Genomic DNA, 17,646 nt, shown 5'->3' with positions numbered 1-17,646 from the left:
CCTGCCTCCCTGCTTTTCTTGGGGCCCCTGCTCTGCCCTCTCCAGCCCCTTGGCTCCGTGCATCCCCCCAACACATAATGCCCAAAGCCAAGGCTGCAAGTGGGAGGCCACATTTGACCAGCAGACAGGCCTTGCTCGACAGCCCCGCCCTCCACCATGATTTTTAAAGACTTAAATTAGTTGCCAATGTTGAAAAGTAATCAGATCACATGAAAAGATGCTCCACATCGCTCATCATCAGAGAAATGCAAATTAAAACCACAATGAGATATCACCTCACACCAGTTAGGATGGCCAGCACCCAAAAGACAAACAACAAATGTTGGCAAGGTTGTGGAGAAAGGGGAACCCTCCTACACTGCTGGTGGGAATGTAAATTAGTTCAACCATTGTGGGAAGCAGTATGGTTCCCATATGCTCAAAATAGAAATACCATTTGACCCAGGAATTCCACTTCTAGGAATTTACCCTAAGAATGCAGCGGCACAGTTTGAAAAAACATGCACCCCTATGTTTATTGCAGCACTATTTACAATAGCCAAGAAATGGAAGCAACCTAAGTGTCCATCAGTAGATGAATGGATAAAGAAGATGTGGTACATACACACAATGGAATATTATTCAGCCATAAGAAGGAAACAAATCCTACCATTTGCAACAACATGGATGGAGCTGGAAGGTATTATGCTCAGTGAAATAAGCCAGGCGGAGAAAGACAAATGCCAAATGATTCCACTCATCTGTGGAGTATAAGAACAAAGAAAAACTGAAGGAACAAAACAGCAGCAGAATCACGGAACCCAAGAATGGACTAACAGTTACCAAAGGGAAAGGGACTGGGGAGGATGGGTGGGAAGCGAAGGACAAGGGGGGAAAGGGGCATTACAATTAGCAGACATAACATGGGGGGGGCACGGGGAAGGCAGTAGAGCACCAAGGAGACAAGTAGTGATTCTACAGCATCTTACTACACTGATGGACAGTGACTCTAATGGAATATGTGGGGGGGACTTGATGATGGGGGGAATCAAGTAACCACAATGTTGCTCATGTAATTGTATATTAATGCTACCAAAAGTAAAAAAAAATAATGATCAGGTGATGGTGGGAATGTAAAATGGTGTAGTCTACGTGGAAAATACTCTGGCAGTTCCTCAGATGGCTAAACAGTTACCTTGTGACTCGGGAAATCCACTCTTAGGTATCTACCCAAGAGAAATGAAAATGTGTTCATACAAAAGGTTTTACATGAGTGTCACAGTAGTTTTACTTATAACAGCCAAAAAGCAGGAACAGTCCAAATGTCCATCAAATGAGTGGAGAAGCAAATGTGGTATAAACCACACACGAGACTTCATATTGTCTGACACTCTATCTGAAATGTCCAGAATAGGCAAATCTGTAAGAAACAGAAAATAGGTTAGTGGCTGTGAGGAGCTGAAATGGGAGGATGGGAAGTCTGGCCGATGGCCATGGAGCTTCTCTTGGGGTGATGAGAATGTCCTGGAATTGGACAGTGGTGATGCTTGCACAAATCTGTAAATATACTAAAAATCACCAAATTTGTGGTTCACTGAGAGGGTTAAATTTCATGGTATATGAATATCTCAATTTAAAAGTCATCAGGCAATCTCAAAAGGTTACTCATTGTACAATTTCATTTATTATAACATTCTTGAAATGACAAAATTGTAGAAACAGAACAGGTTTCTAGATACGAAGAGTTAAAGGGGGTGGAAGCAGGAGGGAAGTGGGTGTGGATATAAAGGACATGAGGAACCAATCATACAGGTGATGGGAATATTCAGTATCTTGACTGTCAATCTGAGTATCTCAGTTGTCACATTTTACTACAGTTTTGCAAGATGCTACCATTAGATGAAACTGGGTAAAGGGTACATAGGGTCTTTTTGTATTAATTACTTCTTTTTTTTAAGAGAAAAACTTTTTATTGTGATAAAAAGTGCACTTATAAAATGTCCATAGAATGTATGTACTTCTCCACTGCTATGTAAGTGTAATGGGAATGCTTAATTTACAGTCCACTGTTCGGACATCACCTATGACACACTCTCAATGTTACACTAATAGGTGCATCACCGATGTTGAGGACTTTTTGGTTTCATGATAATTAAAGAGTATTATTCCATCTGTATTCTGGAGCATCCATTTACTTTCATGTAATGTAGAATTTAAGTATAATTGCACATGGATGGTACAGAAAAACATTCACTATAAAATTATTTTATACCCTCATGACATGTTAACATTATTCTTGGCTGACAGTAACAGATTTGGCTACAGTCTGCAGTGAAGCTCAAGGGATCTCAGTGCAGTAACGTGTGTGTGTGTGTGTGTGTGTGTGTGCATGCCGCACCTATGAATAACTTAGTCTATCGTCAACAAGTGCAACATTATTGTCAATTATTTTGCATGTTTAAATATTATAGTCTGATTATGTTTGAACAAGCAAAACCTCACATAAATACTCTTAATTCTAGAGAAAACCCATTAACCCATAATTATACTAACATGCTTTATCTGAACACACACTCTGAAAGGTCCATCTATTACCTTAGCTGGTAAGGTGTAAAAATGAGCGTTTCATATTTTATGCTATGAAATGTGCATTTCTTATATGAAATAACTTACTTTTGAGATGGAAATGTTTTAAAGCACTAGGAAGATAATGTAGTGAATATGTTTAAATACTGTCTTTCAATGTCATCAGAAATCCTGCAGTAGAGAAAATATCTGGTACCCTTAAATTTCAGAATGAGCTGATCTTCTGAAATATTAATCCCATGTAGAAAACCAAAAAGTCAAATAGAAAACACTGCTGCAATAACAGCAGGGTTTCTGGAAGTCCCGGACAAGAGCCCTCAGTCTAGGGCCAGCACTGCTTCTTAGGGTCAGCGCCTTCCCTCCTCCCGAGGCACTGCTGAGTTTTCAGCTTAGAATATAATGTAACCTGGCCTTGAACAGATTTATTAAGTGGTATGAATATTTTAAGGTCTTTCTCTCTCCTTTACAGAAAAAAAAGTATGCTGTTTCTCTTAGAGTAATAAGAAGTGTATCTTACTTTAAGACATTAGACTTTGTGGAATTGGCCCAATTTATAAGATTTTAAGAATCATGTGAAATTGTGGAATCATCACTATGAAAACAGTGCAACAACATTAAACATCACAATGTTGAAACCTTTAGCTTTAACTCAAAAATGGAGATCACAAGTCTTCTATAACATTAGTTTTAGAAACATTCAGAAGTGGAAAGTGCTATTTCTCAAGAAGTACATTTTTTTTCTCTACTGTATATCAACATGGAATGATTTCAGTTCTGTACTAAAAGATGGACTTTTAGAAAAACTAGTATTATAATTTGTAGCCTTTAATCAGTAGTGGTTTCAGTTTTAGTCTTCAAATTCCTCTTTTCCCTGCAGGACCTTTTGGTTTTGCAAAACTCTACTTACAAGCATGCTGCTTGGGGTGCACCTCTTCATAAAGGAAGTTGGCGGTCAGCTCATCCCTGCTGTCTATGTCATCCATTTGTGGCTGTCTCTGCACAATCCCCAGCAGCGGGCCCTTGCAGCTGGAGTAGAGCATCCACTCCCGTATGCTGCACGTGTACCCAGGCATTGAATAAATAAAAACCATGGACTCCAGATAGTTTCCTTCATGGCAGTGTTTATACAGAAAGAAATGGTAACATGCTGAGTCCTTGGGGACCCTCTTTGGCAAATCTTTTAGTTCTGTATTTGTTGTGTTGGCCAAAATTATGACTTCATTTTTTATATTTATTTCCGGTTGCACATAGTTGAGCTGTTACTTATTTTTTCCAAAGCCTGAAAAGCTTCTAAAGAAATTGGAAATGCTACTCCTTGTAGTGTCTGATGCTTAGTGTCCACACCCATGTCACTCTGCACCCATCCAAGTCGTGTTCACAGAAGTGAATTCATAGTGCTTCTAGAAATCCTAAACATCTTATCATTTACATTTTATCCACTTTAGTCATCACGGTTCTCTCATTAATTTTAATCTGTCATAATTCTTCCTCAGCTGCAGTCAATGGGGCAGGGGAAGGTTGTGATAGCAAATATTTTTTATATCTATGTAATGATACATCTTCCTTTACTATTCCAAATACTTCATATTTAATGTGACCACCTCCAAACTCCTTTTTCAGAGTGGCTTTTGTTGCTGCATACAACATTTTTTGACGATCTGGAGAATGATCTGGAGACCACCCAATGAATATCCATTCATATCCCTGGGCATTTTTGGTATCTAATCTGAATAATATAAAGCATGGTTGTTCATCCTCCAACAGGGGTAAAACAAAGGAATCATAATCCTTTGAATCTGAAGGCTGACTATGATGCCAGGGTTCTTGTTCACCGAGTCAAAGAATGAATTTAGCAAACACTCAAGGCAGGAGAGCCAGGGAGAGGCTTTTATTTAGAGATAAAGTGAGAGGACAGAGCTCCTGGGACAAGAGAGCCCAAGGTGGTGCATTGTCTAGGGGATTTATAAGCAGTTGAGTGACAAAGGGCTAGGGATGCAGACCTGCTAAATGGTCCCAAAATGTTTATCTTTGAAGAGACATTAAGTTTCTTGTCAGTCCTCTGGGTTGTTCTGCCAATTTAGTTTAACACCAGGAATTTACTGCTCTGATTCACTCCCAGTAGAGCAGCTTCTTGGTCTGGGAGAGCATCAATCAAGACTTGCTGCCCTGCTCCCAAGGTGGACTGAGTTGTTGTCTGATTGTTACAGAGTATGTTAAGAAACTTCCTTTTTAACTTCTTGGGTTTTAAAATGCAATCTTATCATTAAGATGGAATCCTTCCTGTTTTTACTATGTTGTTTATGACTGGGCTTGCTTGCCAAATCGAATGCCCAGGTTGCAGATTATTTGATTAGGGCTGGAAGAGGAAAAGCAGCATCTGGATAAAGTTAAAAAATAAGATGGGCCTTTTAGCATCTTAAGTAGATCTTACAATAGCCTCATTTAATTGACACAATGAAGACAGGGGTTATGCTGAGGTATTTTCTTATCTGGGGGATATTCAAATATTCCAGGCCAAGTTACTCTGGCTTTTTAGGTTTAACTAATCTCACTGAAGAATGCTTATATTCCTAGTTTGATATTTTTGTTTAGAGAATTAATGTGACCCTGACTTAATGTTTAACACGGAGTTCTGGTAGGGGTTTCTTTGCACATTGTTACATTGTTCTGACTGTGGTTAACCTGCTTCGCTTTTTTTCCTGGAGGCCCTCACCCTACTGTGTAACCCCACGGTCCCTGTCTCGACTGCATGGTCCAATCACAAGTTCCTCATTTTCAATAGATACCTTCAGACATCTGTATTTTCCATTTCTTGCTCTGGCAGAAATCTTTAACCTCTTCACTTGCTCGGGTGCCGGTCTGGTGGGACTCGGCGGCTGTCTCCCGGCTCGGGCGCGTGTGCGGCCTGCGACCCCCGGGCGCCCCTCCCCGCGAGGCCGGCGGCGCCCCTGTATTACTTCTTACAGCAGGTGAATTTACAATTATCTCAAAATAAAAGTGTAAAGGAGTCATCAGAATTCAATAACAATTTCCATTTGTGCCTTGCAGGACCAGAAGATCTGACCCCAGGGGCTGCACCCGCTTAAGATGGACCCCGGCAGGACTGACCCAACGGCCGGCACTGTGCTTCGGGGCCGCCGGGCCCCCTGTCGCGCCGGTGGGGCCCCTGGCCTGGGAGTCCGGCGTCCCGGGACGGCACCCACGCCCCTGCAGGCCCTTCCCGCCGGCCTTCACCCTCCCCCTGCGCACCGTCCTCGCACCCGCCCCCTGGGCCTTCTCTGCGGGAAAGCCTGGCCCTCCGATTTCCCACCCGGAACGCCTACTCACGTGTGACGGTCAGGTCAGAGGTCACCTCCCGGCCGGGCTGTCTCCCACGCCCCCAACAATGGGCTCTCAGCCGACGAGGCCCAGGTGACTATTTGTGTCTCCCTCCAGCCCCCAAAGCCTGGGCTCTACCTACGTGGCACGGGGCGAAAAAATACAGAGTGGATAAAGCGGGGGCACGCTGCACAGAGGATGCCCCACGAGGGCTTTGGTCCCAGGGGAAGCTGGGCTTGGACCGCAGCAAGCAGGCGAGGGTGGGGTTGCATGCTTGGGCGGAGGGGGACCCCGCGGGGGGCTGCGGTCTGAGCACAAATGACTCGGTGAGGGAAGTAGTGGTGGCGCCGCCCAGGCGCGAGGACCAAGACCAGGGATGGGTGGAGGCACGAAGGAGCCGGAGGAGGGGATGCTACGGGGGGACCGCCGAGGAGGCGCACGGAGGGGCGAGCCACGAGCCAGCGCTGCGCCGGAGCCCTCCTTAGCCTGCAGCCCCTGGGGAGGGGCCAGGTCAGGGTCCCGAGAGGAGGCAGGGCCGTTTGGCTCTTGCACCAGGAGTCCTGCCCCTGCGCTTTGACGGGTGCCTGGGCTGGGCTCATGCCGCGGCCCCAGCTCCCGGAGCATCCGCCGTGGGGAGTCATCTGGCCACCTGCCGTCCCTCCGTGCAGATCTCCCTTCTGAGACAGGCGTCTCTTTGCTGGAGCCTCTGCCACAGGCCTCGGTTCCATCTGGGGGCTCTCCTGTCCCCTGGGCTCTGGCTTGGGGACGCCTCCCTGTCTGGAGCTCCGAGCCCAAGCCTCTATCCTGGGGCCAGCCCCCAACATGGCGTCCTGGCTGTAGGATCTGAAAGAAGAGAGGAGAAATGGAGGTTGGCAGTTCCCAGGAGGGGAGTAGTGGAGAGCTGAGCCAAAGCATGACGGCCCCAGGACGTTGCCCGCAGAGCAGCCCCCAGCTCTCAGCAGCCCAGGGAAATGGGAGGATGGCACAGGCGATGACACCCTGCAGCCTCTGCCACGCCCCGTGCCACCACCGAGGCCCTAGAACATCCTCCCCGTCTCCCTCTGCTCCCCAGTAGCATCCCTCTTCACTAGCTGATGAAGCACCATCACCCCTGGCTTGAGACCTCAGCGGCCTCCTCCCCCTGAGCAGCAGGCTGCCCTCTCCCCAGAATCCCCCCTCTACTCCTGACCACCAGCAGCGCGCTCTCCTGACTCCCTGCCCGGCCTGGCCCGCTCCCATTCACCTGCCACCAGCCAGCTCTTCTGGAAGCTGTGATACAGGGCTCAGCTGGCAGCAGGGCTGGGTACCAGCTCTGCCCCTCCCCATTTCTACCAGGCAGACTTGGCTCTTGGCTCTGGCAGCCACATCTACAAAATGGGTCTGGTGACTGTCGATGTGAATGGGGGATGCGGGGGCCCCGGTCGTTCCAGCAAGGCCTGATGCCTATTACTATTTCCAGATCCACTGTGGCTGCTAGTTTCCTACTGCTCTTCTAACAGATCACCACAAATTTAGTGGCTCACAGCAACGCAGATTTATTACCTCACAATTCTGGAAGTCAAGTCCTAAATCAAGGTTTGGGCACATTGCCTCCTTCTGGAGGAATGAAGGCAGGATCTGTTTGCTTGCCTTTTCCAAACTTCCCTTGCCATAAGACAAGTCTTCTATCTTCTGTCTTAAAAGCCAGCAGTGAAATATCAAACCTTTCACCCTCTATGTCTGGTACCACATCTCCCTCTTGGACTCTGACCTCCTGCGGCCTCTGCTACAAAGACATTGTGATTACATTGGAACCCCCATGAATAGTCCAGGATAATCTCCCATATCAAGATCCTTGATAGTACCTCATAGTCTCTCTTGCCATGTGAAGTGACACAGTCACAGGCTGTGGGATCAGTATGTGCACGTCTTTGGGGGAAGGAGAGACATTAGACTGTCAACCTTGTGGCTTTTTCCAACCTCTACATGTGGGAAAACACAGTACCTGTAAGTCAAGATGACATTTAGGTGAGACAAAACTATAAATGTTTAGCCTGGAATCTTGAAGGACACACATGCTGCTCAGAACAGTCCCATGTGGGGAGGGGCTTGTTGGGAGGGGCGATGGCTGCGACATGCAGAGCAGGAGGGTGACTGATATGAGGCCAACACACATGGAGAGGCTGGAGAGAGGCCTGTCTGGTGGGTAGGAAAGTGGAGAAGACAAGAAGGACTGGCACACTGAACAAGTTACCAGTCAATGTCAGTCACTGATAATCACAGAACTGCCCTATTGAAGACAGCACGGGTAAGAACAAGAATTTTCTTTTACTTCCAAAACAAAGATGGATCTGTCCAAGGCAGCTGCACCACAGCAAAGTACCACCTTGCTGAGCGCAGTGCTCCTGTGTTCCTTTTGCTCTAGTTCCCTTTTCTGTGGAAGGCAGACATTCCTTTATCAAATGTTCCAGAAACCTCAGTTTATTTAGTGAAGTTGCTTGCTCTAACTCTTCTGGACCCACTGTTGCTTTTCTGTCATTCTTGTAAATTTATGACAAGCGCTTGCCTGGGGTCACCCAGTGGCCTATAACAACCAGGAACTAAAAGGAGTCAGGAAGCATGTAGCCAAGTCGTTTTTAGCTAAGGACACTGGAGCAACTGGACGTGGTTCTTTCGATGCTGCGCCTAAGCATCTGTGACGTAATGAGTTACAAGAAATACATATGTGGTCACTCATATGGCCACATATATATTTTCCAGGTATACTTGGTCTTCATCCAGTTCCTGAAAACACTGCACTCTTAAAGGTGAAATGGGTGTGTTATCACCTTAACGAGAGACTTTTGGACCCCACCCAGGGGTGGGGGTGGCGGTTGGATTGCCGAAGGCCAGTGATTCAGTCCATCATTGCTCTGTAATGAAGCCCTCACAAACGCCCCTGAGAAGAGCCTGTCACAGTCGGCTCTAGTGGCTCCTGATTCTCTGTTAGATCTACGCTTGGGGACCCAGAACGCTTCCACGTGCCTCAGTGCCAGGACCCAAGCACCACCAGGATAGAAGATCCTTTATTTGGGACCTTGCCCTGTGTCTCTCTTCACCTGACTGTTAACTTGTATCCTTTATTAAACTGGTAAAGAAAGGTGTTTTCCTGAGTTCTGTGAGCCACTCGAGCAAATTGATCTAACCTAAGGGGGAGGTTGTGGGAACCTCAATCTGTAGCCAGTAGGTCAGAAGCCCAGGCTAACTGCCTGGGGTTTGTGACGGGCATCTGGATTTGGGGGGTGGAGGGCAGTCTTGTAGGACGGAGCCCTTACCCTGGAGAATCTCCTGCTGTCTCCATGCGGATACCATCAGAACGGGGCTGGGTTTCCGGACTCTGCTGGTGTTTGAGAATCGCCTGGCGTTGTGTGTGTGGGAAGACCCCTCTCTCCTTCCACACGCGTAGGCATCAGAATCGGGTCCAAGAGCCCCAAAGGAGTTCAGAGCATCCCACGCTACCGTTACTGTGCTTCTGCCTGCTGGCCCCGAGATACTGACCGCGGCTTCGCAAGAACGGACGCGAGTTTCCTGAGGAGCAAGCGGCCGTGGGTCCCACCTGTCCACGGGCACTGGCCATCCCAACAGTTCGTGACTATGAACCCAGGTGCAGGGAGTCCGGCCGCTAGTCCCAGTGGCGCCCTGACTGGGCTGCTCCGGCCGCCCGGGACGGCCATCTCGGTGGTGCCTCGGGCCGTAGCGGCGTCCAGGGCCCCTCTCCCCCGTAAGTGATCCCCAGAGGAATCCGGACACAGCGCCCTGCCCCCGCTTTCCTTCGGGCCTGTAGAAACCCGTCAGAAAGGCTGTAGAGGCAGCCCGGGGGTTGAAGGAAATGGAGTTCCCCCGCAGTCCGGCCCGCGCTCTCCGCCCGGTCTTTGTGCCGCGGGGAATAACGCGGAAGAGGAACCCACGGTCTCACGGGGGCGTGGCTGGGCTTCCCGGTCACCATGGCGACCGCCAAACCTGCCCTTTGAGGATGAGTGTGGAGACTTCAGCTTCGGATGAAGCTGGAGCATTCACGCAATTCGCCATTGCCTTGGAGACGCCTCCGGTCATTCCGCCCTCCCATCACCCGGACGCTGCTGATTGGTCATTTCAGGGGGAGGCGGGGCTTCCGGCCCCGGTACTAGCGGTCCGCAAGACCCACGGGCAGGACTGGGGAAAGCCCGCGCCCCTAAGTGCCGGCTCGCTCGGCCGCGTGACCTAGTTTCCTAACTTCCCATCTAGTTACGGCAAACCCGGATACCTGGCTCTCCCCTACTTCATGCCCCCAGTATTATTAGGCCCTAGTCCTCTCCAATGCCTGCTTCTGGATCGCCTCCAGATCCAGGTCTCTTGTTTCTCCAGTGAAGGCCTTAGATTCCCCCCACCACCATATCCAGGCACCCGTTTCCCCCCCAATTTGTGTCTCGCATCCCAGATCGCAGCCACTACGAATTCATATATGTGGTCTCCAAAATTTGAGATCCTGCACCCACTAATTCTAGATACTTGGATTTCCAAAACATGTTTCCAGTAGTAGCCTTAATCCAAGCTCCTGAGACCCTCTATTAAGACCCTGTTCCCAGGTTCCCAAATCCAGCCCAGTTTCTTTCCTCTACTCTTTATCCCAAGTACCACAAGTGAGGGGATGGGTCGGGATCGGATCCAGCATTGCCAACCCAGTCCTGGATATTTTGCCCTGCTGCCCCACTCTCCCACCCCCAATTCTGCATAGCCACCTTGAACATGTGGTCTTGATTTATAACTGAGAAAACTGAAAATGGGGTAAAGACATAGGCTATCCCACCCAGCAGGTCGACTGGTCCAGGCTTCTGCCGCTACCTTGAGGTCCAGAATTCCCACTCCTGTAATAAGCATCCCAGCCAAACCACCTGCCCCAGTAAGCCCAGCTTTTGACATGCTGGTCAGTAGCCAGAGCGGGGGGAGGCCAGGGCAGTGGAAGAGATAAACTTGTCTGCCAAAGAGTCATGAGAGGAAGACACAGTCAGACAGCCCTGCAGGAGGTGGGGAGTGATAAATAAGCTTGCTGGTCCCTTCACTTACTCTTTTATTTGAGCAGGCTTGGAATCACAGAGACTAGCAACCCTCCCCCTAGTTGATAATTATGTTGTTTGTGGCTCAGCAGCCTTATCTTTGAAGAGGGAGGGACCTAAAGGGCAGGGAGAGCCCCTCTCTGGACCATGCCGGATCCAGTGAAAAAGCAGAGTTGACTAGACTTTTGTTCATTGAGCAAATATTTCTTGGGCACATTCCATGTGCAAGGATCCCCAGACTTGGGGAGATACGATGCAGAGAAAGAAGAGAGGCCAACTGAGGGAGGAAAGGTAAGATTCTGGGGACACCTACCTTAGAATCCCAGTTCTGCCCCCTTTTGCTGTGTGACACTGGGCAAGTTACTTTACCTCTCTGGGCTTCCATAACCATCTATAAAATGGGAGTGCCTACCTAACAAGGTTGTTCTAAAGAGTAAATGATCTGAGTCCTAGACTCCTAATGTCTGCCTGGCTCAGTTAGGATGCAGCTGCGAAGAGGGGCAGACTGAGGTAAGGAGGTCTTCCATACAGGGCACAGCACGACTACGTTCTGGGTCTCGAACTGGTGTCTAGAGAAAGACCCAGCCGCTCAGTGTTGGCCTGAAGCCCAGAATGGGAGCAGGAAGTGTGTGAGGGACCAGGAAGGCTCCCCACGTAGCTACTCCCCACCCCCACAGACCCCAGTGGGAGGCCAGAGGCTGCTGCTCCTCGGCACGTAGCTGGGTGGAGGACACAGGTAAGGGCCACAGGTTGCAGGTACTCTGGGCCTTGGCCCCTGGGTACATCTCCTGTGCCCCACAAGGGTCTGGGGCCTACACACTGTTTTTTCATGTGAAACCGTAAGAGTGTATATTGGTAATACCTTAATACAAAAATTTAAAAAAAAAAAAAGAGTGGGGTCTAACCCCTGTCTATGCCAGCTTAGAGCCTGTGTCCTTCTGAGCAGTGGCATGAACCATGACTGATGACAGTCAAGGGGGCCCAGCGTCCCTGGTCTGAAATGCTCCTGGAATTGGGGTAAGGCTAGGGGCGAGCCTGTTTACAGCCACATCAGTAAACAAACAGCGCAGCTGTTGAACGCCTGCTATACGCCTGTCCAGACGGTGGCCAAAGTGGGTCGATGGGAACAGATGGACTGCCTGGGTCAAGTGGCTGGCCTCTTGGGGTCTGGGTAGGGGGAACACCCCCTTGGAGGCTGAGGTGGGCACCAGGAGGTGGGCAGCCTCATGTGGCCCTAGAAACACTGTAGCAGATGCCACCATGGGTGCGACCACTGTGGTCGCGACCTCTGGGAAGCCCACCAGGGAGCAGCCCCAGTCCAGCTCCAGGGTCTTGATTTAGGAGGTCTAAACCGACGGGCGCATAAAGAGCTGGCACATGTTCTCGACACGGGCTGCAAAGTGGGAAAAGCACCCAGCACTGTGCCGACCCCCGCACCCATCCAGTGGCCTCAGCATCAGCACAGGTCCTAGGTGGACCAAACAGGCTGGGGTTTGCTCCAAAGGCCACCCGCAGGGAACAGCCCCACGCGCTTCGTCAGGGCTCCTCCCCCATCCCAGCCCGGCTGCCCGCACGCGGTGACGAGGCAGGAGACGCGGGGGTCGCGGAGAGACAATGCGGGGAACCCTGGCATGGGACGACGAGAAAGGTCAAGCCGGAGACGGTCCCCTCTTGGAGGCTCAGGCTTAAGCAGCCCCGAGCGAGCCCGTATGGGGAAGGGAACCTGAGAGCAGTTTTCGCGCATGCACCAGGACTAGCTGAGGGCAGTCCCGACTAGCCGATCCTACTCCGCGGGCCCGGGCCTGCAGCGCGCGGTTGCCTGTGAAGCGCCCGTGACTGGGACGAGGGGCGAGTGGGTGCCGAACCCCTACGCCCGCTCGAAACCTGGTGTAGGTGGGGCGTGAAGTCGACGGCGGAACAAGGCGGCGAGCGCGAGCCTGTCTTCTGCTCTCATTAGACATGGCAGCCTTGGCTTCTCGGAGATCGCCGCGCTTGTGCAGATGCCCCAATGGGGCAAGTACTGGACGACGGACATCCGCCAGGCGAGCTTGTGGGGCCGCCCTAGGAAGGACGCATGCGTCAGGTACTTAAGTCTTCCGTTCGGCTCAGAGGGCGCCTTTTTCATTCTTGCTCAGGATTGGTTCGTGAGTATACAGCTGTGTTTTCCGCACCGCCTCCGCTGACCCGGAAGTTTTCGCTCCCGTTAAAAGCGTCGGCCGGCTGCCCGCGGCCTCTTCCTGTCTGCCAGAGCGGCGCGTGGTACTCTGTGAGTGGCAGCGAAGACCTCGCTGCTTCCTCAGGTGAGGCCGCCGTTGGGTAGGGGGTCCGCGGGACAATCCAGACTCTTCTGGAGGGCCATGGGCGGGCCTGGAGTCCTGGGGCGTCCCTTGTGGGGCCTTTTGCGGAAAACGTGCTGAGGAAATGCGGCGCAGGGAAGGTTACGGTTGCCTCGTAGCTGGCGCTCTGCCGCCTGCGTAGTTTTGCTGCCCAGCGGGGCTCGGGAATGTTTGCTTCTACAGGTATAGGAGGTTTCCGTTATTAGATGCATGATGCACTCGCTGGCCTGTGCAGCCCTCTCCTTAATAGTCCCTGGTGCCTCCTGGGTGTCGCACTGGAACCGCCGCCCTTGAGTCGATAGGCTCAGAAGTTGTGTAATTGTTGGTGGCAGATAATGTTTCCATTGTACTGATGGGGAAGCCGAGTCAAGGAGCAGTTTGGAGATTCGGTGGCAGAGCGCGTTAATGACAGGCTGGGGTTTGAACTCCAACGGACACAGTGTAAAAGCATTTGGCATCGTTTGCCCACTTGTGGTCCGTGCTGCAGCTGTTGATCGGTTGCCTGCTAGCTCCTGGCTCCAGGGGTACTGCATAAGAGACATGCTTCTTGCTAACAAAGTGGGTTTTCTAGTGCTCAAAAAGGTGGGCTAAGATGTTCATAGCCTTCCTTTTTCCCTCAGTTTCCCAGTTCCCAAGGTGTGCTCCGGTCCCAACAGTGGTGGGTATGCCTGGGCTCTGATAATTTATGTCCCTAGGATGACCGAGTGGGAGACAGCTGCACCTGCAGTCGCAGAGACCCCTGACATCAAGCTTTTTGGGAAGTGGAGCACTGATGATGTGCAGATCAATGACATTTCCTTGCAGGTGAGAGGGACATGGTGGCTGTGGGAGGCACACGTGGATTCTTTCAGGGGTCACTCGAAACCTGTAGCTGTCTCACTAAGTCAAGAGTTGAAGGTGTAGCAGGCAAAGTAGGGCTCCCCGGAGCACCACATCCACCAGGTCCATTTTTTCCTTATGTCCAGAGGTTGCTACAGCTTTTGTTACAAGGTGGTACCTTTCCCAGAGGGGGCATCACATCCCACCGATTGGTTTTTTTTTTTTTTTTTTGTCTTTTCCTTTTTTGGTAAAAAAAATACACATAACTTAAAAGTTAACTATTGTAACCATTTTAAAGTGTAAGGGTCCACAGTCTTTCTTTTGCATGTGGAAATCCAGTTATTCCAGCACCGTTTGTTTTTGGTGTGTTTCAGGGTTTTCTTATTTTAGTTTTGTGCGTTTTTACTTATATTTGGACCATAAAATGTAAGTTATATCTTATATACACTGTATGCGTGTATCCTAGCACCGTTTGTCGAAGAGACTGTTTCCGTCATAGAGTGGTCTTGGCACCGTTGTAGAAAATCAATGGAGCATAGATGTGCTTATTTCCAGACCCTGAATTCTGTTCTGCTGGTCTTTGTCTATGTCCTTCTGCCAATACCATACTGTCTTTATTATATGAAGCTTTGTGATGGGTTTCGCAATGGAGAAATGGGAGTCTTCCCATTTTATCTTACCCCTATATTGTTTTACACTTTGTCTCATTAGGATTTAAGTGGGACCCTCTTAAAAAATAAAATGCCATTTGTAACTGTGTTGGTACAAAGATAAATTAAGGTTGGATTATATTCATTTTTCCCTTTATTCTTTTAAAAGGAGTGAAAACAGTTTTTGTTACCTTTAAATATATCACAGGATCTTAGGCGCTGTGCCTAATGGATAATTCCACCCTGTTTTTATTCAGTGTCTTTTAGATCTGTTTTCCTTCATGGGTTTGTTGTTGGGGGAGGGGGTACCTGAACTTAAAGGAAGGGATAGTAAATGTCTTACTAGTCTTTGTGAGTTACATGTGGTCTCAGTCACGTCTGTGTTTGCTTCCTTGCTTTTCCTTGTGCAACCTTTTAAAAATGTAGAAACTGTTTTTCTCTTTTTCCTTTTTTCTAGTGCTCCTTTAGGGGCTTGGGAAGCAGAAGTAAACATGGTGCCAGAATCATTCTTAGTCTGTCTTGAAAGCTGTGCAAGACTCTACCATGGAGTTTGACAGTTTAACCAAACCCTCACTGGGGCAAATGGTGCTTGCAGGTCTTTGCTGCAGTGTGAAGCTCTGTGTGAACACCCACCTAATTACCTGTCTGTGCAGGTGGTTGTCTCCAGGGAAGACACCAGACTCATGCAATATCAGAATCCTGTGTTCGTAGTTACTCCTCGTATTTGTAGAACATGTTGTTTGTGTGTTCTCACATGCAAGTGTTAAAATGGCCTTGGGTATGTCTCATTGTGGAACGGTCAGCCGTATTCTTCACATACACCTAGTTTTCTGCGCCCAACTACTACTAACAAGATTGTATTTTCTAGACAGCTTGGGAAGTGTGCATGTGTATGGATAAGCAGTGTTGAATGATTCTTTTAAAACTGGTTCCTTGTGGGTAATTATCCCCACCTCTAGGGGATACTTGGTAATATCCGTATATGTTTTTGGGGTCTCACAGCTGAGAGAAGTGCTGCAGCTGCTAAACATCCTACAGTGTGTGGGACAGCCCCCAACCACAAAGAATCACCTGGTCTAAAGTGTGTATAGTGCAGAATTTGAAGGACACTTAGAACTAGGGTTAAGGCCTGTGATCTTAGTTCTCAGCCCCCTCCTTCCCATTATAAAGGAGGTGCTCTTTTCAGTGACTTGGTAAAGTCACTCGTTCAGGCTTGGCTTCCTCATGACAGGTGGGGGTTCACAAGCCCCTGCAAGTAGGAGGGGGATGCCCTGAGTGGGGGCTGGTCTCTGGTCCCTGGCCAGGGCCCAGCCTACTCCTGACATGGTCCTTCACCCCTCTCCCTGCTGCCCCAGGATTACATCGCAGTGAAGGAGAAGTATGCCAAGTACCTGCCCCACAGTGCTGGGCGCTATGCGGCCAAGCGCTTCCGCAAGGCGCAGTGCCCCATTGTGGAACGCCTCACCAACTCCATGATGATGCATGGCCGAAACAATGGGAAGAAGCTGATGACTGTGCGCATCGTCAAGCATGCCTTCGAGATCATTCATCTTCTCACCGGTGAGGTAGGGCCCTGAGGCTAGGCACGCAGAGCGTGCGCTTAGTGCACTAAGCCAGCGGCTGCCCCGGAGTGTGCCTGCTTGGGCGTCGGGGTGTTAGTGGGGAGGAGATGGGGGAGGGATGTGGGCTGGATGCAATCTCATGGCCTCTCTCTCCTAGAACCCCCTGCAGGTCTTAGTGAATGCCATCATTAACAGCGGCCCCCGGGAAGACTCAACCCGCATCGGTCGAGCTGGCACAGTGAGGCGGCAGGCTGTGGATGTATCCCCTTTGCGCCGTGTGAATCAGGTGGGCCTGAGTCTTAACGGTACATGTGGCTGGGCGGGAACAGCCACCAGGCCCTCACAGAGGCTGGCAAGTGGAAAGGTTCATCCCCGTCGGCATGTTTTACCTGGAGTGTCATTTCCTTCAGGAAGCTTTCCTGGATTCCCATCTTGCAGGGTAGATACTAGCTCTGGGCCCTCTTCCTTGGCTGCATTTGGCTGAGGTGCAGTTCCATTTGGGTGTTAGTTTTTACACCAGGTGTGTGCGTGTTTCTTGGAGCATTTGGCAATCAATTGCAGGCATTCTAACCATTTTGTTCTTAACACTTAACTGGATGTATCCTAAGAACAAAGGCAATCTATCCCTACCAATTGTCCCGAGGAATTCAACAGCACTTGAATAGACCATTCAGTCACTGTTACTGTCTTGCAGCTGTCCCGAACATGTCTCTTATGGCTGTTGCTTTTCAATCAAGGGTCCAGCTAAGAGCATACATTGCATTGCCTTGCCCCATTGTGGCGGGCCTCCAGTCTCGTGTCATCAGGGACCCAGCTTGAACCGTTGAGTCTACACACTTGTTTTTGTGGCCACCTTCTGCCTGATCCTAGGTGTGGCAGTACACCTGCCAGGCAGCACTGTGGGCCCTGCTGCATCTTGATCAGTGAGCCAATGGATGGCAGTGTAGTATGGTGGCATGTGCTGGGGGCCCAGGGCACTGGAGGCCTGTAGCCTGCCTGGTTCATGGGCACCCCCTGCCCCCAGGCTTTGCTGACCCCTCTGCTCCCTAGGCCATCTGGCTGTTGTGCACAGGTGCCCGAGAGGCTGCCTTCCGGAACATCAAGACCATTGCTGAGTGCCTGGCAGATGAGCTCATCAATGCAGCCAAGGTGGGTGAGGACCTGGTGGGTTAGGTGAGGCTCCGCCAGTATTCAGAGCTGACCACCTACCTTCTTGCAGGGCTCCTCCAACTCCTACGCTATCAAGAAGAAGGATGAGCTGGAACGTGTGGCCAAGTCCAACCGTTGATTGTCCAGCTGTGGCCCCAATAAACCTGTTTGCCCTTTGGGGCAGGTCCACCCACTG

The 17,646-nt window shown here is 50.0% G+C and overlaps 2 protein-coding genes across 9 annotated transcripts; one reads left to right on the top strand and one right to left on the bottom strand.

Annotated features, from left to right (window-relative positions):
• Window positions 1–513: 513 nt before the first annotated feature.
• LOC118920188 (nascent polypeptide-associated complex subunit alpha, muscle-specific form-like) lies at window positions 514–12,839 on the bottom strand. Of its 8 annotated transcripts, none has more exons than XM_036900671.2 (5): window positions 9,818–12,839; window positions 9,400–9,679; window positions 7,728–7,791; window positions 5,352–6,726; window positions 514–1,399 (listed from the first exon to the last, which is right to left on the bottom strand). In XM_036900671.2, the coding sequence occupies exons 1-4, from the start codon at window positions 9,912–9,914 to the stop codon at window positions 6,022–6,024; spliced, it is 1,146 nt and encodes a 381-aa protein (XP_036756566.2). In that variant the 5' UTR covers window positions 9,915–12,839; the 3' UTR covers window positions 514–1,399; window positions 5,352–6,021. The 8 variants fall into 8 exon arrangements, 7 of the variants coding, with proteins under 7 accessions (XP_036756566.2, XP_057352523.1, XP_057352522.1 ...); XM_057496540.1 differs by lacking the exon at window positions 514–1,399 and adding an exon at window positions 3,670–4,942 and having other exon boundaries at window positions 9,810–12,839; XM_057496539.1 differs by lacking the exon at window positions 514–1,399 and adding an exon at window positions 3,670–4,942 and having other exon boundaries at window positions 9,458–9,679; window positions 9,810–12,839.
• Window positions 12,840–13,077: 238 nt separating this feature from the next.
• RPS5 (ribosomal protein S5) lies at window positions 13,078–17,639 on the top strand. The gene is made up of 6 exons (XM_036900665.2): window positions 13,078–13,234; window positions 13,966–14,074; window positions 16,095–16,304; window positions 16,459–16,587; window positions 17,352–17,450; window positions 17,521–17,639. Exons 2-6 carry the CDS (start codon window positions 13,967–13,969, stop codon window positions 17,587–17,589), a joined length of 615 nt encoding a protein of 204 aa, XP_036756560.1. The 5' UTR covers window positions 13,078–13,234; window position 13,966; the 3' UTR covers window positions 17,590–17,639.
• Window positions 17,640–17,646: the final 7 nt, after the last annotated feature.

This window comes from Manis pentadactyla, assembly GCF_030020395.1.
Source record: "Manis pentadactyla isolate mManPen7 chromosome 15 unlocalized genomic scaffold, mManPen7.hap1 SUPER_15_unloc_1, whole genome shotgun sequence".
Classification (NCBI taxonomy): domain Eukaryota; kingdom Metazoa; phylum Chordata; class Mammalia; order Pholidota; family Manidae; genus Manis; species Manis pentadactyla.
This window is presented reverse-complemented; position numbering and strand designations above follow the sequence as displayed.